The sequence below is a fragment of the Mesocricetus auratus genome, unplaced genomic scaffold (assembly GCF_017639785.1).
Source record: "Mesocricetus auratus isolate SY011 unplaced genomic scaffold, BCM_Maur_2.0 Super-Scaffold_100014, whole genome shotgun sequence".
Lineage (NCBI taxonomy): Eukaryota > Metazoa > Chordata > Mammalia > Rodentia > Cricetidae > Mesocricetus > Mesocricetus auratus.
The window spans coordinates 41,139,741-41,163,497 of NW_024429197.1; the positions used below are offsets into that span (position 1 = coordinate 41,139,741).

At 41.6% G+C, this 23,757-nt stretch overlaps 1 protein-coding gene and 1 long non-coding RNA gene across 7 annotated transcripts in view; one reads left to right on the forward strand and one right to left on the reverse strand.

The window, feature by feature from the left end:
- Positions 1-23,757, reverse strand: part of Patj (PATJ crumbs cell polarity complex component) — a 309,593-nt gene that overhangs the window by 143,196 nt on the left and 142,640 nt on the right. For all 6 annotated transcript variants that reach the window (XM_040757130.1, XM_040757131.1, XM_040757129.1 and 3 more), the window contains one exon: positions 3,163-3,359. In XM_040757130.1, the coding sequence (XP_040613064.1) occupies positions 3,163-3,359 (197 nt within the window). The remainder of the gene's footprint in view (positions 1-3,162; positions 3,360-23,757) is intronic.
- On the forward strand, positions 222-22,788 carry LOC121144014. The gene is made up of 5 exons (XR_005881350.1): positions 222-412; positions 2,902-3,002; positions 16,459-16,494; positions 17,535-17,601; positions 22,109-22,788. It is a non-coding gene; the product is annotated as an uncharacterized LOC121144014 (long non-coding RNA).

The window sequence follows — 23,757 nt, forward strand, 5'->3', positions numbered from 1 at the left end:
GAAGTGATATGGCTGGGCGGAGAGAGGAAGTGGTAAGGTGGGAGGAGACAGGAACTAGCCCCTTGTTGGACTGAGGATTTCATATGGGTAAGAACTCTAGTGGCTGGCTGCTCTGCTTATCTGGTCTTTCAACTTTCACCCCCAAATATCTGACTCTAATTAAGACTAATTAGAATTTATGCTATACTGACATCTGGTCTCTGACTCCCAATCCTGATTGTTGTTCTAATGAAGGATAGGATCAAGGGTCTGGGCATGCTTATAAGTGTGCTACCACTGAGCTACACCTGTACTCTAATTTTTTGTTTTGTTTTTGTTTATCATAACAGGTTTTCACTATGGAACCCTGGCTGTACTAGAACTCACTCTGTAGACCAGGATACCTCTGCCTCTCAAGTTGCTGGGATTAAAGGTGTGTGCCACCACTGCCTGGCATCTATGTCTAACTAGTGTGGCAAGCTTCACACTCTGAATTCAGGCAAGCTTTATTTGTTAGATCACAAGCAAAATGTCACCACAGTCCACTTTGGCTCTGCCTCTCAAGCACTCCCCATGTTTCACTATTTGAGGCCCTGAACCACCTCTGGACAGTTGACAAGGTCAACATGAGGTGTGGCTATTTGTCCAGGACCTGAAACCATCAGTCAACATAAATCTCTTGGTGGGAGGTGGTAGTAGCAAGGAGGAGGAGGAAAAGGAGGAGGAGGGGGGGGGAGGAAAGTCCTCTGTATAACGTAGCTATGGAGATGCATCTAAAACAATAACGCACAGTTAAGACATGGAGCGAGGACACAGGTGTGTAAGCACAGTAGCAGAGCAAGTACATGTTTAGCATGTTCAAGTACATGTTTAGCATGTTCAAGTACATGTCTAGCATGTTCAAGGTCCAGGCTGTGATTCTCAGCCTACGCAAGCGAGCAGACACACACACACACACAGACACACACGGACACGGACACACATCGACACTAGCAGTGAGAGAAGGAGTAGGAGGGATAGGAAGAAGTGGGGGAAGAGAGAAACGGAGGTTACAGAGTCTATTAAATTACCACAGGAAACACAGTGACATCAGTGCTCACAGTATGACTCTTGGAGTCTGCCAAGCCTAAGTTCTTTTTTGGTTAAACATTTTTATTTATTTTCATGTGTAGGAATATTTTCCCTGCACATACAGAAGTGAACTATATATGTGTCTGGTGCCCATGGAGGTCAGAAGAGGGTGTTACAGATGCCTGTGACTCACCATGTGGGTGCTAGAAACAGACCCTAGGTTCTCTGCAAGAGTAGCAAAGGCTCTCAACTTTTGACTCCAGCCCCTAAGCTTGAGTTCTTCTCCAAGTTTAGACACTTATTTCTATAATATAAAGCATTCATAATCCAGTTTTGTTATGCATAAAGAGAAGTAATTTGCATCGAAGGTTCTTAAGAACATTAAAGACGTGTATGTACCATGCACAGTACCTCACTGAGCTAGCGCCCATTTTCACCATTATTTACCTTCAGCACTTCAGTCTCATCCCAAGTGTGTGTGGGGCTTCTAACCAGGAGGTAAAGGAAATAAACTTGAGACGTGGATTATAATGGTCAATATATTCTGTCAAATTTCACCTTTATTTATTTAATAATTATACTAGTTGGTGATATCCCCTAGTGTGGGTTACCTTTGTGATGCCAAGTTACAGAACAAGTAAGAAGGGCACCCTCCCAGGACTGGCTCTGCCCATAGAAGTGTCTCTGTTCCATATTGACTTAAGGTTAGAGAGTTCAAGCCTATCCTTGCTCTTTCAAGGTTAAAGGCCTAAGACCTAAAGGATGTTTGGCCTACAGAGTGGTCGCTGGATGTCTTCCCTAGATAACAGCATACTTGATCTAAGGTGTGGCTACGAGGTGTTTCAATCCTCAAGGCTAGATAATAGGAGATTTGATCTAAAGCGTGGTTACTGGATGCTTGAGAATTAAGGAAGTAATTATGTCTGTTTGTTCCTTGAATCATTGGTAAGGAAGTCCTCCCCGCCCCCATTTTGGTTTGGGTACACAAGAACTTTGAGCAATAAACTTAGGGTGGATCCTTGTGTTCCCTAGATGCCCTCCTGACTCTATTTTCTGTCTCTAGCCTATTTCTTCCCTCAATCTGCACTCCCTTCTCATGCATGAACTGGACTAGTCAGCTGGACGAAACAGCTCTGCAGCAGGAAAGGGCATTAGGTGGAGAGAAGAAAGGAGATGCTAAAGTCTCCCTGAATTGGCTGCAGACGTATAAGGCATGTTCTAAGTCTGAAGGGGAAACCATCCACATAAGTGCAGAGGCTGCTACTTCATCATAAAGACAGTGTGATGCCCAGTGTCTTGTGACTGGCCTCCCCTAAAAGCAACATGCTGGAGTCTGTTTCCCCAAGAAGCCTTAACAGTGGGTAAACACAATCAAGAAGTCAGAACAGGAAAACAGCTAGGTGTGTTTGGTATCAAGAATGCATTGTCTGTTACTTATTATGATTTTCAGTTTGTAATACAAAGGCCTCTTTTGTTTCTGTTTCTTTTTATCTCTTTTCTCTATACTGGAAGCTATTTGAATGAAGGAACTATAAGTGCTCATTTCTGTCCTTATGGATACTTGAGAAACATCTGAATGAATGAAGAAAATGAATATTAAAACTCCAACAAACTCAAAACAAATTCCTAGAATTTAAACTTAGGAAAACAGAACAACCTTTTCAGATCAGATTACCAAGGAGATCATCCAGATAGTAATTACCTGAGGATCAGCCTACTCCCTCCCTGCTTTCTGTTTCTAAGTAAGGAAGCTATGTGACCTAACATGTCACAAATGTGACAGACATAGCTATTCCCAATAAAAATTCCACAGACTTCTTTATCTCTGTTTATTTCATTTTCCTTCGACAGGGTCTCACATAGCCAAGGATGGCTCAAGCTCACCATGTAGCAGATGTTGGTCTTGAACTCCTGACCTTCTTACCTCTACCTCCCAAATCCTGGGATTACAGGTAAAGACACCATGTCCAGCTGTCTACAACCATGTCCAGCTGTCTACAGACTTTGTTGGCTCTAACTCATCCATAAAAGAATCTACGTTGGTTTCCCTGTGTGCTACCTCAATACCTAGTCTGTGCACCAAAGGGCAAATTGAAAACAAATGGCTCTCACCTCTAGCAGTTCATCTCCAATCCGCATCCGTCCATCTGCAGCAGCCGGTCCCTCTGGGTTAATCCCCACCACAAATATGCTCATCTTTGACCGGTCTTTATTGCCAGCAAGACTGAGTCCCAGTCCATTCTTATCCTTTTCCAGCTCGATAATGTGCAATTCTCCAGGCAAGTCTGCATATCTTTGCCTGATCTTTTCTACATGAGAAATGGAAAAAAAATAGAGTATGAGTCTATATTGTGGTGATATCAGGATTCTCCTATATTTAGTGTGGTTCATCTACAGTGCTTTCTTTGAATAAATCACGTAAGGTTTTCATGGCCCTGTGGGTAAGTTATAGCTAGCAAATATTTTTATCTCCACATAAGATTAGAATGAACACCAAACTTCTCGCTTCTGGTTCCCATTAGCTTAACCTTTCATGGACTGTTTTTCCTTCTGATAGTTATCAAAATACGGGGAAATCATGGCCCCCAAGCCTCCACCTTGCCAAGAAGGTTTAGAAAATTTACTGATAGTGAGGTCTGAACAAAGTATTTGATTTTAGTGACAAAATAATGAATCAAACAGTTTTTGTTTCTATTCTCATGGACTTAAGATTTGGTCAGAAAGAAAACCAACAATTTATTATACTTAAAATATCATTGTTTAAAAATATGTTTGTCACATTAGGGATTGAATCCAAGGTCATGAGTGTGATAGACAAGAGCCTTTCCACTTTTCCATAAATATCAAGAATGCATTGTTGAAAATATAGAAAGAACATAAAATAAAATTGGATCAACTAAAAGGAAGGGTAATTAAGGGTATCCTTTTAGCTGCCAGATCTAAAAGCAATCCATGAACACCCATACATCCATCAATGTTTTCTCCCTATGGGGTTCTACTTCTCCTTCACTATGCTGAAGATCCTAATAGTCATGGCTTATGTGAGTTCAACAGTTCTATCTTTCCATCTTCTATCTCACCTTCTGTGCTTGCTAGTTTTTAGTCAACGTGACACATGATAGCATCAACTGGGAAGAGGGAACCTCGACTGAGAAACAGCCCCATAAGACTGGCTTATAGGAAAGCATGTGGTGCATTGTTTTGATTGAAGATTGGTAAAGGAAGGCCAGTCCAGGGGTGTGGTGCCAGCGCTAGGCAGGTGATCTTAGGTTGTATAAGAAAGCAGGCTGGCGGGGCGATGGTGGTGCACATCTTTAATCCCAGCACTCGGGAGGCAGAGGCAGGCGGATCTCTGTGAGTTCGAGGCTAGGCTGGACCGACAGCCTCCAAAACAATACAGAGAAACCCTAGAAACCCTGTCTCGTAAAAACAAAAAAAAAAAAAAAAAGAAAGAAAGCAGGCTGCTTAAGCCTGGAGGATCAAGCTAGCAATCAGTGTTCCTCCATGATCTCTGCTTCAATTCCTGATCTGACTTTCCTTCATGATAGACTATACACTATAAACTGAAATAAACCCTTTCCTCCCTAAGTTGCTTCTAGTCAGTGTTTATCACACAACAGACCGCAAACGAGGCAGCCTTCCCACCTCTACACTATTTGATCTAAACTACCTAGCTCAGCTCTTGGTTGAGCCACTTTTCACTTGTGCTGGTTCCATACAACAAAACCACAACAGTACATCAATAGGACACAAATACTGCTCAAAGGTGGTCTTTCATCCCACACTGTGCCAGCTCAGGAAGTAAATTACAGAAAATAAATACAGACGGGTCTGTTTAGATGCGGTTGGCTGCAGATCACCGGGGCACGAATGACATGCTGGCAGACTGGAACATGCACATGACAAAGCTGGATGTGACAGAAAATGATTCTAGGCCCAGTACGTAGGAAGCTGAGGGAGGGGGTCTTCAGTTCAATGCCAGCCTAGGCTACAAATCAAGGCCCCATCTCAAAAAATCAAAAATAAGCAAAAACAAAACAACAAACCAAAAACCAGAAAAGACAAACTGCAAAGATGTGTAATATACACGTGTGTCATATTTAGGGCTAAAGAGACAGCTTATTGAACCTGGGGATCACTGATTGATGAGGCTGGATGGCCAGCGAACTCAGGGCTCATCTTGTCTCTGCCTCAGTGCTGGGGTTTCAGATCTGTTTCTAGACTGGTGATCCTAAGGCAGGTCCTCATGCTTTCACAGTGAGCACTTTACCTACTGAGCACCCTGACCCCACCCCTGGTCTGGACGTCCTATCAGTGTTTAGGATGGTATAATTTTATTTTGCTGCTGCTGTTCTTTATTGAGGCAGGACTTCACGAAGCCCACACTGGCTTCACACTCAGTGTGTAGCTGAGGATGGCCTTGAACTTATGTTCCTCCTGTCTGACATGTCTGGCATGCTCTGATTTCTCCCTCCCCTAATGGACAAGAGATTCAGCAACAAAAAAAAGACTGCTGTCTTTTGAAACTTGTTATGTAATCGCCAATTTGTGGTTTAGAGCTGAAACGTCCTCACAGCTTCTGCATAGAGACTTGTCATGGCGCTCGGCCAGGGCGGAAGGGACTAAGTGAATCATAATGGCTCTGACTAAATTAGTGAAATAATCCATTATGGATTCATAGTTTAAGGGACTTGGGGAAGAGGGCTTCATTATAAAAGCAATCTCTCTGCTTCTTGGACACTATGAAAAAATATGGTTCAAACTAAGAACATATTTGGAAGACAGATGAATCCCAGGAAAGTAAAAAGTTAAAAAATGAAGGGGTAAATAAATAAATAGATGGGTAGTGGTGGCTCACACCTTTAACCCCAGCATTTGGGAGGCAAAGGCAGTGATCTTAGGGTTAGGAGTCAGTCTGGTCTACATAGTGAGTTCCAGAACAGCCAGGGCTACACAGAGAAACTCTGTCTTGAAAAGCCGATAAATAAACAAATAGCTGGTAAAACAGGATACTTTCTGATGTTATACCCACAGGTAGAAAAAAATATAACAAAGAGGAGATATTTTAATCCATCAACGAATTAAAAAGCAGAAGTTTTACAAATAAAGCACAAAAAGACATCTAGCTCCAACATATAAGAAGCTCAAAAGGCTCAGGTTATGTGAGAAAATGTTCATATTTACTAGTAAGTTTACAAATGCAAATTAAGTGGAATACCAAGGGCAGTGTTTGTAGACCAGGAGTGGAACCTATTATACATGAGGCCCTGAGTCCTATCCCTAACTCCAGCCACCCAAATAAATGATTATCAGAATAACAAGTGGGGTAGGTTATCAAAATAAAGCCCAATAAAAGACCGCCAAGATTGACAATCTTATCAGTAGCCTTTGCAGAAGTAAGGACATACTCTGGGGCTGGAAGTGCTGACAGTTACTGCCACCCTGAACAGCTATCAGGCTTTAAACCAGCAATTCCAATCTTGCCATATGCAGCTTCCCAACGTGACATAGGCGCTGTCTTAATTAGGGTTATTGTTGCTATGATTTAAAAAAACACAGTGATCATAAGCAACTTGGTGAGCAAACTTATTTCACTCATAGCTCAATATAACATTATCAAAAGCAATGAGGGCAGGAACTGAAGCAGAACAGGAACCTGAAGGCAGGAGCTGATGCAGAGGCCATAGAGGGATGCTGCTTACTGGTTTGCTCCCCATGGCCTGCTCAGCCTACTTTCTTATAGAACCCAGAACCACCAGCCCAGGGATGGTACCACCTACCATGAGCAGGGCTCTCCCCAGCAACCACTAATTAAGTACCTAACAGGCTGGTCTACAGTTCCATCTTATGGAGGCATTTTCTCAATTGAGGCTCTCTCCTTTCAAATGACTTTAGCTTGTGTCAAGTTGACATAACAGCATGGGTGTCAAGAGGACACAGAGGAGGTTGACTGTAATATTATTTGAGATAGCAGGGACTTGAGGTAGCCATAGTGGAGGGATGTCTCAACATGCCACCAATGGTGAGAGGCAAGGCCTCGGAAACAGCCAGACGGGGAAGATTTTCAGAACAGTGCTGAGTGAAAGAAGAGGAACAGAATGAAATCCATACCATTCTTGTACCATTTACTCTGGTTACCAAGCGACACATAAAGCCCACAGTACATATTTGCAAGTGTATGTGCCAAGAATGAACATTCAGAACACTAGAATGGTCCTTGTTGAGGCAGAAAGGGAGAGGAGTAAAGGGAAAGAGAAGAGCAGACACCTAACGCAGTGAAGGCTGAAAACTTGATGGTTTTAGAAAAACATTCATTAATATCAAGGAAGTTCCAGGTTCAAAACTCATCTGGTCAATCCACAGAGAGAAAACAAACAGAAAACACAAACAATCTTTTGAGGCCATTAACTATAGATTCCATCGCTCAGATGTGTAAATCAGTAAGGACAAGGAGGAATCTCCTTTGGTAGACCTCTTTTGTACCCAAAGATCAGAATTAACTGTGTTAGGCCCAGGTAATCTGTATAATATACGAATGGATTCTTCTGGGACTGGGGAGGAGTATAGAAAGGGTTAAGTTTAAATGCTGGCAGAGTCACATAATGTCTCTGGCTTGTGGATTTGTTACATGCACAACCTATTTGTAAAAATAAGGTTTTCTTAAAAGCAGATGTTCTCTGAAATATAGGTGTCCAAATAGTGCAGAGGACAGAGAAAATCATGATTTCACTTTCACTGCTTAGTTAATGATGTTGTAATTAGTCTTGAATTGATGACAAAGCTATTATTTTCTTCTTAATTTTGCCTGCTATGAGGAAAACTGTCTTTTGAAAAGAAGGGAAGTTTCTCTCATTATTTAAAAAAAAAGAAAGACAAAACACATAATCCACACTAGGAGTCTGGAGGAAGAGACCAACACCATCCTCTACCTGCCAGGTTAGTTCTCTGAATTATTTATTCCCTGTGAGGAGTACCAAGCAAGCTTCTCAAGATGTGCAGGGGACCACCGTAGGACCAGTGCTACCATGGATGTAAACCACACTGAAATGCTTTGAAAACTGACAGTCAAGTAGTTTCAGTTAGGAATAATGAAGGAGCTCTGAGGACAGGTAGGGATGGCTGTACCCTAGCAGTGGACTTAACGACAGCATACCCAAACATTGGTAAAATAGTAAGTTTGTCATGTTTCTTAAACACACACACACAAAGCCCTACTGCTAATCTAATGGCCCTCAGAAACTAAGTGTTCATACTCATCCATATAGGGTCTAAGAGGTAGATGTATTGTCCTTACTTTGAGAGACTAGAAGGTTAATTTTCCTGGCCTGAATTTTTAATGCCACAATTACACACCTACTGAGTCAATAAACAAATATTAATGGAATCCACTTGACATTAAAGTTGTAAAACAAAAGGAATTCATTTCATGAAATCTGTCACAAACATACATATGACTAGTTACAACTCAGAGAAAGAAAAGAGCTTCAAGAAAAAAAAAACCAAGGATTAAAGTTATTTATTTTATTGGTTTTTTTATTTATTTAGTATCCGCACGCCCAAACAAACCCAGAGACTTACATGTGTGACAATACATAATCATGGAGCCACACCCCCAGTCTCCAGCCATCTAGTGAGTTAGCAGGAGCATCAATCATGTCCACAAACTACAGTCCACTAGAGACTGGTTAGTACAGAGTGTTGTACCTGTACAGAGTGGTCCTCCAGACCACTGCCAATAATGATTCTGCATCCTGCTTTCTCCAGTTGTAATTTATTTCACATTAACAAATGAGCTCATCGGCTCCCAGTAACATCTTTCTACAGCTTTTCTAAGTTTTGTAGGAGGATGGAGTAAGTTCAAACCAAAGTTCAGCAGGGCACTTCCACATGGTTGAGAGGTTACTGACAGTTTATGGGGTACCTGCTAACTTGCAGAGGACTGGCTGAATCTTTCATTCCACTTCTTCTTCTCTGGTAAAAACATCTATCATCTCCGCATTCCAGAGGTGTGAAAGAAGGCTGGAGTACTAGACCCCTTACCAAGGGTGACCCAGCTGTAACTGTGTCTTTGCAGTACTGCAAAAAGATTTCTTGATTTCTTGTCCATTCAGACCACTGCTGCCAGTACCCACCGTTAAATGGGCACCATGTGCCATCCAGGGGGCCTTTAACAGGTAAAGACAGAGGGAGGCAGGGAGAACCTGGCAGCCAGGTCCGCTCTGGTAAGTTAAATAGGCAGCTCAGCCATTTGTTTCAGGCTTGAACCCCAACATTCACCTCCTACGTGCAGTGTGTTAAGTTCAGGTGACACTTGCTGAAAAGCATAAACATAGGATGCCCTGACACTCTTCAACTGCTCTGCCCTACTTTTCCAACACTGCTCCTAAAGAAGGACACGGTCTATTTCAGACCCAAAACCTTAGGTCTGAATGTTTCTTTCACTTAAAAAGAGCACAATTTCATCCTTACACTTGTATTCAAAATTTATTAGTGTTCCTAGAAAAACAAATTCCTATATGGACATATTCTTTGACAATACACTTTATTAGGAATGTAATGGTGAAGCTCATTGGCAGAGTGAGCTTTGCACATACAATCCCTAGCATCCCCCCAAAATAAAGAAGATAAAATTCACCTTGAACTGAAGATACTTGAAGAGCTCGCAGCCCATCAACCCCCAGGAAGAACAGTAGGCTGGGAAAACGCCTGTTCAGGACACACTGCTAACACTTTCAGCCCCAGAATTGATGTTATTCTACAACTTATTTTTAGATCCACAGCTTGAAGGGGATTAAAAGGAGATGATCCCATTTTTCTGACACACTGATTGCTGTGTTTTCCCCATCCCTCAGAGAGGCAAGACGAAGAGATCACGAAATGTCACTTTCTCCTATAGCCCCCCGCCTGGACCCTGAAATTCTGTTCTACAGATAAAGACGACTTTAGAAAAAAAGATCTTACATAAGGCCATGAAGTTGGCATAACCAGAGATTAAAATCAGTTATTTTCTATCAATCATCTTAAATTCACCCGATGTTATTTTTAAGACAAATAGACTTTGGATTTCTCCCTCAGTCTGAGCTGCTGTGTTCAGTTTGGAAATCTCCTATTCTCGCTACAGCTCCTTCCATGACAGAGACCTCAGCACCGGCTGTGCCTCTGAATTCTTCCCACACAGATGGCATGACTGACAGGTAGCTGAGATGATCTGGCCAGAGTTCAGTTGGGTCTGCGGGACCCAAGGGGTGCAATCTGTTCAGCACACTACAGCTTTGCCTCTGAGTGGAACAGCGGCTGCTGAGAAGCTCCTTCATGACGTTTCTCATTCTATCTTTCCTTTTGAGGCAGGTCCTGCTGTGTTACCTGGCAGACCTTAAGCTCAGGGTCCTTAAGTCCTCTTTAAGAGCAGCAGCAGTGGTTACCCAGCCTGTCCACTCAGGGTCGGTCACGCTAGCTCCTGGTTACCCAGCCTGTCCACTCAGGGACGGTCACACTAGCTCCTGTCAGCACTCAGAATGCAGCACCCCAAACATGGCAGGCTGCTCCATGAGAATTATACTGAGAAGCTGGGAACACTGCAGAAGCAAGCCCTCTACCCAATCCCTCGGGCAGGTCACTGGAACCAGATCACCTCTCATGTCTTCTTCACGGAAGCCAAGGAAACTCCCTCTCTGACCTGCTCCCTCTCCCCTTACCTGAAGTTCCTGTGAAAGGTGCCTTGCCTTATACCCAGAGAACTAGGGAGCCAAGAATCTGAGAAAAGGCCCAATGTGGCACCATCGGACTACACCTCTTATCCTCCATCAGACCATGTCCCGATCCTCCAACATCCTTCTGTACACCTGCTCTAAAAACAGTATTTTGAGTTTTTGGATCTTCATTTCTAAAGGTTCTGATATCACATAAAATTTTAGCTGAATAAATGTTATTACTGGGGCCAGTGAAATGGTTTGAATAGGTAAAAAAAAATGCTTGCTGCCAAGCCTGGCAATGTGAGTTCAGTTCCCAGGACGGACGGATGGACACACACACACACACACACACACACACACACACACACACACACACACACTCGGTAGGAAAGAACCAACTCACTCAAGCAATCTTCTGACCTCCACATGTATATCATGGCATACAAACAATAAATAAATATTACTGTAATTTTTAAAAAAATGTTTTCTTCTATCAATTTGACTTTTGTCACAGTTGTGTTTCTGCTACGAACCTGGGTTAAGAAAAAAATATTGCTTTCACCCCCTATACTACTTGTCAACCATGGTGCTTATGAAAAGAAGTAGTCATTGGGCCCCAGCTGTTGAAATTCCACACTGGTGAGCTTGGGCCAAGAATCTGTTACCATGACAAGGTACTGACATGATTCCTGTGGTCACCACAGAATCCTCTCCCACACAACGCACTATGTTTTTCAGTAATGACCACAACAGTCAATCACGAAAACTCACAGATAGCAGGCTGAAGGCAACTCTTTATAAGTCGCATCTCATCAAAATCCCCTGTCTCCACTGCCATGACTTAGGATGAAATATGATCTTTGTGTGGATCATTCGGTGGAGAATTGAGAACCCAGTCACTTTTCTCCTCCTTCCCATACCCAAGTACATCCCTATCTAGTCCAGGTCCAAGCAATTTCCAGTACCTGTATTCTACTTGGTAGGTATAGTAAAAGGTAAGCTGTAATTTCAGATGGGGAAAGGATAGTCATTAGCATGTTGGTCCAACATAGAACTCTACAGCCTTAAAAAAGTCAAGACAATACCCATTAGCTATGAAGTTTCAATTCTGTGCTGCCAGTTAGCACACAGAGCTCTGTGACATCACATATGTGGTTCTTCTGCAGCTGGGGAACCCCATGTGGGACTGAGCTCAGGGCCACCAGGATTCCTTTCCCAGAGAGGGAAGAAAGAGTTAAGAACAGTTCTCTTAACTCTATCACCACAAACAATGTATTGTTTTAAAGTGTAATTTTTTTACTAATCATGCAGCCAGACTTTCCCATAAAATAACAACTTAAAACTCATATTTTCTTTTCTGTGTACATAAACATCTATACATAAAATTACACAATACTAGCTTTACACAATAAGTTTTATAATGATGCAGGATCTTAACCACATCTGATTGTACTTTATGTCATTCATCGTGGTGTTGGGAATGAATACAGGCCTCATACATCCATGTTAGACATGTACTCAACCATGGAGAAGCCACCTTAGTTACCCCTCCCAACAATACAGAGCTTGGTGACTGAGAAACTCATCACCCTGAAGGGTCACAAAGCCTAGAAAGGTTTTCTGATCAGCTCTCTAGGAGGTTGTTAGGGTCATTGCAGAGATGCCCTGTCTACACTGGAACAACAAGCATGCTTACCTCTGATGCCCTGTCTACACTGGGACAACGAGCATGCTTAACTCTGATGCCCTGTCTACACTGGGGTAATGAGCATGCTAACCTCTGATGCCCTGTCTACACTGGGGCAACGAGCATGCTTCCCTGAAAACACAGGACTTTAGAGGTGACTCCGCATAGATACATTCCCGCAATTTATCACCATCAGAGCACATGCCACTTACTTCTCCAAGACTACCCATTTTACTATTAAGTTTATTCCTTTCTTTGGAACTTATTTCCTCCTAAAAGTTCCTATGTCACACAAAATCTGCATTTAATAAAGTTGTTCTCTATTCTTCTGTTACTGTGTACCAGGACCTAAGATGGAAAGATGCTGTTTTCTCTATACACTTCTACAGAGCCAGGGAAGTGGCTGTGTTTCCATTTCTAACAACCTGGGTGCCCCTCCCCTTCTAACTCGAGATCAGAGTTAGGCTACCCTAGGCTAACTCATACACCCTGAATCAGCATAACTGGAAAGAACAGTCTTTGGTTCAGCTCAAATGTGTTTTAAATACGATTTCTCACTCCTGTGACAATGTTATTTGGAAAAAACCCAAAAAATCAAAACACTCTAGTTGTTCACAATTCTCCATTAAAGCATCAGCTGTCTTTTCCTTGTTCAAGGAAGCCAGAAAGATTTCTCTAGCAGGCCTCAGAGTGCTTTGCCATCATCACAGGATATTAGGTGTTGCTAAGTAACAAAGCCTTTCTCCTGGAAAGATACTTAATTCAAGTCACTGCCTAGTATTTTAATAGCAAATGCTCAATGCACTGGACTAAAGACTCAGTGCAGTTTCAGATGGTTTAGCTACCTGGTCTGCTTCCAAAAACAGAGTTCAATGATACAAAGGCAGTATTGTGAACATTTTTCCCCAGGTTCAATAATGTCATTTGTTAAAAATCAGTTATGATAAATACCCCAGTTCTTTCTTCTTTCCGTATTCAGTAAACAATTTTTACTTTTCTGAGTTAGTATATGCAGACTTTAGAAGTAAAAATATCTGGAGGAAAACCAAAGCTAATCAGAAGAAATGAAATGTGAACTCAAGTGGCACATCTCAGGTGAATATTCATACCAAACAGAAAATGATGACAACACATTAGCATAAAGAAACTAAAATTACAACAAAAAAGCAGGCTATGAAGTATAGTTGATATTTTTGCCAACATGCAGGCTTGATAATGTTATATAAGTCTATATGGGAAATTAAATTAATATTCAGGCTGCTCTCATGTGTTGGACGTTGCTCCCAGCGTGGAGAGCTGAAAGCCTCTGGGTTTTATGAAGATGCTTAAAGGACGGAAACCTCAAGCTTTTAGGTAGGGAAACTAAACCCAGTTGAGAACAGTGACTTGCAGGTGACACAGGAAGCAAGGACTAAAGTTGGTCACCCCAGAGAGTTTGCCTCTACAACCCATAAGAGAATATGGACCAGAAGTTAAAAAGTATTACAGTTCAAAATTATTTAGTTCCCTTCACTCACAAAACTTGAATCTGTATTCTATCGATACAAAAATAAGTAACAGATTTAGAAGAATGAAAGTTAAGAGAGTCAACCTGAGCAAGAGTCATTGTTTCCTGAAGACAGCATACAGTGTGTGCATGCAGGGGGTGGGGGAGGCCTCAACTAGGAGAGAAATCTAGAATTCTCCCATTAGATGAATCAAAACTAAACCAAACAACATGCAGACAGAAAACTTAAAGGTTTTATACTAGTAATAAAATGAAGGTGAACCTTTCTTGTTAGGTCCTATGGTTACTTCTTGGGACACTAAATCACCAGTTAGAATCTTCACAATGTCCACTTACATACAGTTGAAAACAAACACAAGAGAACTAGGCAGAGAAGCAGACAGACTTGATCAACAGGCTGGGCCTGCTTTACTGGAGGGATGAAGGGTGAGCCGGTTTAGAGGTGCTGGGCACAGATATATACACATACATGGGGAGCTACCAGGAAGCTACGGCTATTTTCTGTGGTTTGACTGGAAGCAAGGTGCACTGTTTTCCGTATCTGAGAACTCTGTTTCTGCAGGAGGGGCAGGATGATTAGGCTGGAACTAAGTAATCTCTGCTGGCTAGAGACTCTTGCTCTGTACTGACCTGATTCCTCGTGTCCTGAGGCTATTACCCAACACACATCACTATATATTGTTACACTGGAAATACAACAAAAGCAATTATTTCACAGGGAACAACATCATGGAATATCAGAAACTTGTTTCTGAGCCAAACAAGGCAAAAAGATGTGAGTAGCATGTTTCTATTTATGTTTAAAGTCAAAGCCAGACATAATTAATCCCTTTTTAGATGTCGAGGAAACAGAAATGAAACAGTCAATTAGGGAATCATAAAGTTCTCAATGCTGTCATTTTCTCTTTAATGAAGTGGATAAGGCCTGTGCAAATTCAGGAAACTTTAATACAGTTTTCTGAGTATATATTTCTTTCTTTTTTTGTTTTTTGCTTTTATTTTTGTTTGTTGAGACAGAGTTTCTTTGTGTAGCTTTTGAGCCTGTCTTGGAACTCCCTTTGCAGACCAGGCTGGCCTCAGACTCACAGAGATCTGCCTGCCTCTGCCTCTTGAGTGCTGGGATTAAAGACAAGCCCCATCACCACTTAGCCTGAGTATATATTTCAATGTTCACTTAAAAATATATAAACCTTGGATATGAACAAACCAGTAGAACATTTTTGATCTAATAAATATTTTGATTAAGGATTATATATTACAAAGAAAAACAATAAAAGAGTGCTGGCTGGGCGGTGGTGGCACACGCCTTTAATCCCAGCACTCGGGAGGCAGAGGCAGGTGGATCTCTGTGAGTTCGAGGCCAGGCTGGACCGAATAGCCTCCAAAACAATACAGAGAAACCCTGTCTCGTAAAAACCAAAAAAAAAAAAAAAAAAAAAAAAAAGAGTGCTGGGTACATTATTGGTGCTCTTCTCTTTCTTAAGTCAGGAACTCTGTCAGTCCTGACCTTGAACTCTGATGCTCCTGCTTCAGCTTTTCTAGTATAGGAAGTCTAGGTGTGAGACACAGCAGCTTTGTTTTTAAGTGGTATATATGAAATGCGAAGATATCTAGGAATGTAAAAAGAAAATAAAAATAATGTATAGATACGGGAAATGTAGAAAAACTTTACTATTATTGAATTAGGTAGATAGTATATGTTCTATTTAGGATTACTATTGTTGCAATGAGATAACATGACCAAAAGCACGTTGGGGAGGAAAGGGTTTATTTGGCTTACACTTCCATATCATAGTCCATCATTGAAGGAAGTCAGGGAAGGAACTCAACAGGACAGGAACCTGGAGGAGCTGATGGAGAGGACACGGAGGGGTGCTGCATACTGATTGCTCTCTGTGGTTTGCTCAGCCTACTTTTTTTTCTTTATAGAAACCAGGACAACCAGCCCAGGGGTGGCCCCACACACAATGACTGGGTTCTCCCATATCAATCACTAATTAGGAAAATGCTCTACAGCCACATCTTATGGAGGCATCTTCTCAATTGAGGCTCCCTCCTTTCAGATGACTAAAATTTGACCTCTGATTGTGTCAAGTTGACATAAAAAAAGCCAGCCCAGTACATGTTATATATATATTTAAGAAAAATACTATGTGGGAATTTGCTGTTCTTTTCATAGTTACAACAGTTTGAACATCTCACAGCTGAAAGACAAGAGTACATAATCATCTGACCAAGCCTATAACACACAACTTTATTTCCTTGAAACAGTAAAACTGGGGTCAGTTCAAGGTTGGAAACTGTTCAGTATACAGTTCCTAAGTGGCATGCATGTGCCCCACGCCAAATCCTGTATGCTTCACCACAATAACGATGCATGCTGTGTTCATATCAGCTAGAGGAAGGAGGAAAAAGCTAAACGTATCTACGTCTTTTGGGAATTTCTTTTTATTTATTTATCTAGCTGTTTATTTATTTGTTTTATGTGCACTGATGTTTTGCCTGCATGTGTATCTGTGCAGGTGCCAGGTCCCCTGGAATTGGAGCATCAGAAAGCTGTGAGTTGCCATGTGAATGCTGGGAATCGAACACAAGTCCTGTGCAAGAGCAGCCAGTACTCTCAAGCGCTGAGCCATCTCTCCAGCCCCTGGCATTTCTAACTTAAGGGAAACATCTATTGTCTGACTCTGGGTCACAGGTTAGGAGTTTAACTAGTCGGTGGTAAACACTTGAAGAGAAAGAAAAAGAGCACAAAAAGATCAAGAAGAAAACAGTGGAGTGATAAGAAAAAAGAGGTGAAATTAGTGTATTTTAATAGGAAAGGAGAAAGGCAAGAGCGGTAAGGCTTGTGAGCTGCCTGCAAGTCTGAGTAAGTGAATGGGAAGGCTGATAAGGGAACTAAGGTGATGCTCAGGGCTGCAAAGAGAAGCACCAGAGGTCTTAGGGTACCAACAATAGACAATGGCTGACTGGCTGCCTGCAGCCTGGGAATGGAGAAGACAACTACAGTAAGGACTAGTAGCTACAGACCTAGGGTGGAGATGGCTGAATACTTTTAGCAGTGTTTGGAGTGGGAAGGACGGCTCATGGAGGAAGAACAGGAAACCTGACCAGTTGGCAGGCCTCAACTATGCACCCAAGAGTGACAGGAAATGGATATAAACTGGATTAATGGTAGGGAGGAGACCAAAAATAACTTAAGATGACATAGTAATAAGTAATTTTACATGTCAGGTCCTTAACAGTCATTATGCTACTTAATATAGGGGTGAATTTAAAAACAAACAAAAAACCAAAAAAACCAAAGACTGAATTAGATACTGCCAAAAACACTGAAAGTTTCAAGTACCATCGGGCTCTCTCAGTCATGTGACAGCAGCCATACTTAGTTTGCAGAGACAAAGAAGCCAGTCCAGAATTTGAAATCGAGGACACTGAAGGTCTGAGAGCTTAATCACAACAAACATCAGATCGAATAACAGAACCCAGAATTTCCCAGGCCAGGCCAGTGTCACTACTATCAGTGTCAACACTGAGGCGACTGGGTGAGGTCAGAACCAAGGGATATGTGGGCCAGCTTCTCTCCTCACTTCCACAGGTCTCGGCCCAGCTGTTTCCTTCTTTACTTCAGGCCACGAGACTGACAACTCAGCAAAAGCCCTCCGGTAAGGAGAAATATGGAGACACTCTGCAATCACGCAGTGGTGAAGAGAGCTGACAAATGATCAATGTGCAAAGACAAATTTAGATTCATTGACCATCTTATGGTTAAAACATGAAATCAGGCTACTCCTGAGGGGAAGTATATCCACCCCAACAGGGAAGAAAGTAACATATACACCAGTGTTCGAGTACACAGGCATTCTGCTACACTCCGTGCCCATGAGGCTTTGCTGCCAGAGCAACAGTTTAGTACCTGTATTTCCCAAATTATTGTGCCTGGACTATCTGAGGTAGGGACCCATTTTCGCTGCTTTCTTCTCTGTCAAATCTACAAACTGTCACTTTTTGGATACGGGACAAAGGAGTTGCCTTTATAATACTATTTTAGTACACCTCTATAGATTATAATTGGATTGGGATGTGGGTCTAAGTATGAGAAATCACTAAAAATGTTTTTGATTTGAAAACAATACAATTTTTAAAAGGTTCTTTACAAATCATTTGTGTTACACTGTGCATTTCAAAAACAGGGGTGGTTTTTGTTTGTTTTAAGTCACCATAGGAGTATTTTGCTGCGAATACCCTGTGGTTTTAGCACAGCAGAAAGGAAAAAGAAGAAAGTAGACTCTGTTTCCACTTAAGGCCTCATGCAAAGCTGCTTAGCAAAGGTCCCTACGGGCATCAGTTCATTGTCACCAGCACTGGCTCTGACAGCAGTAGGTATTTAATTATATTTTCTGGAGGAGGGAGAATGTTAAGTTTCAGATAATTAAAGTGTAGTAGAAAGTAAAAAGGAATTATAATGTGGTATCTGCCAGGTGACCTGGCCCCTTAGTGACAGAAAACAGAAGCCAACTCTTCTCTTTACATGGACTTGCAATCAGACCTTGTACACAGTATTATTTCAAATAACTGTCGGAATAAGGCTCAGAGAAGAAGGAAGCAGAGTTCTAGCTGAGACGCAAGAATTTCAGTCAATTTATTGTCCCACACTGTCTCTGTAGCACCAGCAGGGAAGAAACTACCTCCGAACAATATAGGCAGAGCTGCAGGTGTGGCATAAATATATAAATGATACATAAAAACACAAACTTAGAAATTCTGTAGTACCTACACTGTTTAAGAGATAGGCTACAAGTTAATCAAAAATTCTTAATTAGGAATGGAAATATAGCCCAATGGTACAGCATTTGCCAAACACACACACAAGGCCTTCTGGGTTTCTGTTTTTGTTGAGACAAGATCTATGTATCCCTTGCTGTACTGGAATTCATTATGTAGACCAAGTTGGCCTCAACCTATAGAGACCTACCTGCCTCTGCCTCCCAAGTGCCACCATGCTGGGCAGGCCCTGGGTTTCTTACCATTTAGTACCTCATAATTACAATAACGAAATTCCCAACACACACACACACACACACACACACACACACACACACACACACACACACACTCCTACTACAGTCAGTAAAAGCTTAGCAAGATTAAAACAGTAATGAGGTCTTTTTTGGGTCATTCACATGTTTATTATGTAGAAACAAACTTTAGGGTCAAAGACCTTTATTAAAAGATACACGGAAAAGTTAAAGAAAAAGCTTCTTTTCAAATTTCATTTTGCTACATTGTACCTATTAGTCTCTTACAAAGTAGTTAACTTTACATCTCCATCCATTTTCCAGCCCAAGGACTCCTAGAACTTAAAAATGTAGAGTTCAGCATGATGCCTCCTCCTACCAGTTCTCTGTGCCTGAAGTTTTTTCCCTCAACAAATACAGCTTTTATCTCCTAGAGAGCTCCTAAAATCTCCACTAAACCAATTTTAATTACACATCATATTTTAAAAGTATTGCTTTAATGTCTTTATGTTACACAAGAGTAAACAGATTCTGAGAGTTTAGCTAACAGGCACATGGTTGCATAGAAATTAATTCTTAAACAGTGACCAAAATATCCCACGAGTCCTTTGAAATTAGTTTAATGGGAAAAAAAAACCACATGAATTTTATCGTTTGTTATAATGTGACCTAAACATTTCATTCAAATAATACTAAACAATATTAAATACTTATATTTAACAATTTTATCCCACGGCTTCTGAGTTTCTATGATGTTTTCAACAGAGCTGGCAGTATAGCAAACTCTCCTGCTGTTGCACAGGGCATCAGTGTGTTCACAGAGTTTAGAGGACACGGGGCACTAATGTGGAACCGTGGGGAGGAACTACTGACTATTTCTTAGTCAGGTTAAGAACCTGACTGTTAGATAAGAAATCTTGGGCAGATCATTTATTTAGTTCAGCCTCAGTCTGGTCACGGGTTACATGGAAATCATGCCTACTTTCACTCAAAGGCTTCATAAAACAGTCCAAACACCAACATAAGAATAAAAGCTGCTGTGTTGGAAAGGGTGGCAAAGGAGTTGACAATTTTCTTAAGGATAGTTTTGTGGTTCTGAAGCTTTTGTTAACAAAGGTTGACAGGAAGAAAATGAACATAATCCTTCAAATTTCTATTTCAATGAGTATGAAACCAAGTGACTGAAAACTTTGGAGCCTATCCTGGCACTCACTCTGCAGACCAGGCTGGCCTCAAACTCACAGAGATCCACCTGCCTCTGCCTCCCGAATGCTGGGATTAAAGGCATGTGTCTCCAATGCCCAGCCGGTGCTATCTTTTGAATAGGCAAATGCAGACTACAATGAGCATGCATCAGCGTAACTCAACACCACAAACATGCTCCAGAGGCCATCAGTGGGTAGGGGGAAGAAAAGGGCAAGGGGAATTGGGTATTTTAATGTGGGCTTAAAGGTGGCTTTCCTTTTTTCTAAAGAGTCAGGTAAATAAGCTCTATTCCCCATACTACACTATTTCTAGAAGGAAATAAGGCAATTCTTCATGACCCAGATTTGGTAATGATTTATTGAGCATGATGCCAAAAGTAAAGATAGACAGATGGGGATATCAAGATTAAATGTTCATTCATCAACAGATTGAAAAGCCATAAACTGAATGAAGAATATATTACATAGGTGGTTCATACCTTGAATATACACTGAAACACCTCTAATTCATCAACAAAATGAAATAACTCGCTTTAAAAAAGAGCAAAGGATGTGAAGATAGACTGCTCTAAAATGACATACAATTGCCAGGATGCATTGAGAACATGCTCAGCACTGCTAACCATGACTTAAGGACTGAAACCACAGTCAGTTATTTTTTCAGCTGAACGGTTGCTGTAAAAGATACACATGTTGTGGAACTTGAATTTGGGTTCTTATGCATGTATGGCTGTTAGATGGTAAAATTGTACAGCTGCTATGGAAACAGTAAGACAATTCCCCAAAAAACTTACAAATCTAACTGCTATGTGACTGAGTAATCTCAATTTACATCCAAAAAATCTAAAAGCGAGTCTTTAAGAGATGCACACCTTTATTCATAGCAGTGTCCATCACAACTGCCAAGAGGTATTAGAAGCCCAAGTGTCTACCAATGAACAATGGATAATTAAATGTGTATACACCAGTGAAATACCATGCAGCTTTTAAAATGAGGAAAATCCTGTCACATATTACAATATACATGAACCCTGATGACATTGCGCTAAGTGAACTAAGTCAAGTCACATAAGGTCTAATACTGCATAATTCCCTTTCATTGGAAAATCAAAATCATAGAAATCGGAAATACAATGGTGGTTATCAGCAGCTAATAGGTTATGGACGGGGGAAAGCAGTGCTGTTTAATGATAGCAGAGTTTCAGTTTAGGAGGATGGAAATGTTCTGAAGAGCTGGTTTATACCAGTGCAAACAGCTGACTCCTTGGGCATTCAAGATGGCTCGGTGGGTAAGAAACATTTGCCACAAAGCCTGACAACCTTAGTATGTGCGCGTGCACACACATACACACAAACACACACACACACTCTCTCTCTCTCTCAATAAAATAAATCACTAACCCCTATGAAATAATATATGTGAACAGGTGTTAAGTGATAAATTATATATATTCTTTCTACAATACAAGAGTGAAGGTCAGCCTTAGGACTGGAGAGATGGCTCAGTGGTTGAGAGACTGGTTGTTTTTTCAAGAGGACATGGGTTCAATTCCCAGCACCCACATGACAGCTCACAACTGTCTGTAACTCCAGTTACAAGGGACCTGATACCTTCACACCAATGCACATAAATAAAGTTAAATAAATCATTTTCTTTAAAAAGTTCAGTCTTAATACCGTACTTCAGGTTCTGTTGACCTAGGTCTCCATTTATCTAAAAAAAAAAAAAAAAAAAAAAAAGATTCTGTTCTGAACATCCGGCAGCAAGGACTCTGATACAAAACAGACACCAAAGACTGTCAAAAGCAGCAGATGATGCCTGTCACCCACACCCTTCCCACAGAGCAAGGGATGATGTTAGCTCAGGGGCTGGTTTTGTGCATGGTTGTAAAGCATTTATGACTATGCTTTGAACTTTAACATCTTTTTTTGTTGCGATATTTTTTCAGACACAAAGATATTACCGCTTTAACCTGATGCCACCTTGACAGCAGCTGGCAGGAGGGACCACGGCAAGACCTCACACATCAGGGACCAGGTGGTAGCCTCACAAGAAAAAGAACAAACAAAGATGGTCTGGATTTCAGAGGAAGAAGTGAGGGGCAAGGGTGGGGAGAAGGAAGCGCCTGGAAGCCCCTATTTGAAACCAACCCAAAATCTTAGGGGCAGTTCCCAGCTCCAGTTTATAACGATAACTGATGCTACAGAGTTACCTTCAAATAAATGATCTCATGATAAATAATACTTCCATAGTCCCTCCTAGACATAAGAAACTCTGGAGGCTGATGGACACTAAGTAAAATGCTCAAAAATACTAGGTTGTAGAGGATAGGCCCATATTTCTACCTAAGGCACAGATTCAAAAAATTTCCTGGAGCTCTTGAAGCCACGCTTTTCCTGCCTGGTGAGAAAGTATTAACAGCTATCTCCCTCAGAGGACACACACCCATTCAGAACCAGGTTCCACTCACTTTTGTATTCCCAAGATATCAACGCTTTTTTGGCACCCAGAAAGTCCACAGCTAACTCATGTAGGACTGTGGCCTTCAGATGTTGAGGATGGGACACTGAGCATATTTTACCCTCTTCAGGCAAATCATCTTTGTTTAAACTTTAGTGGAATTCTATGTTACCAGCATCACCCAGAATCTGTCAAGGAGGTGCTCACAGGACAAAGTCCTGCTGCCTGGCCTGGTTTGAAGGGCCCTTGCAGTCATGGTGAAGACCTGTGTCTAGTCTCCCAAGAGTGAATTCCTGAGTGCTTTGGGGGAGCACAGGCCACCCAATCTCCTAAATCCCCAGGTCTACATCCTGAGTGGTCAGCTTCTTTAACAAAGCCAAGGAGGAGTATGGGGCTGGGGCTTGCATATGGGCCTAAGCCCATCTCTCCAGTTGCACTGGAGACCTTTGGGCTGCCCATGATTAGCCTTCCTAGGATGTTTCATATGTAATGTGAAAACTTCAGCTATTCTGAGCTTGGGTTGCTAGTGACAGTGTAATGAAATGGCCTGAAGCACATCTCATAATGGTCCTACTTCCTTCCTGGGCTTCACTTCCTTTTCACAATCCCAGGCCCCATATCTGAGGATCATCTGTAATAATTATACCCCCACAGTCTGCAGGTTGTCATACCCTCCTTTCGTGGGGGTCAAAACCGGAAAGTAAATCTTCCTATGGAGGTTAGTGGGCCATACTTGGAGAACTATCTGTTCCTTGATAAGTTCTGTGCCTTTTGACTTAGAATAAAAAAAGGCACAGCATACATGCAGAGACTGAAGACAACAACTTAAACTCTTACTGTAAGGAAAAGCAAAACCTTGACACCTAATCTCAACACAGCATTGCAAATCACAGACACCATGTTCACAAGGGAAGGAGTAATTAAATCTAAGAAAACATATTGCAGACCCCAGGGGGCTGAAGCACACGCAGGAAGTTTGACAGGTTCTCTTACTCTGCAATCCAGAATACCTACCTACCACAATGCCACTTATTAAAGAACAGTCAAAGCAGGGAACTAGATAACTATCAAGTTATTAAGCATACAGCACAACGCCTGCCATTCAAAGAGGCAAGACAATGAACATGAAGAGGAGCC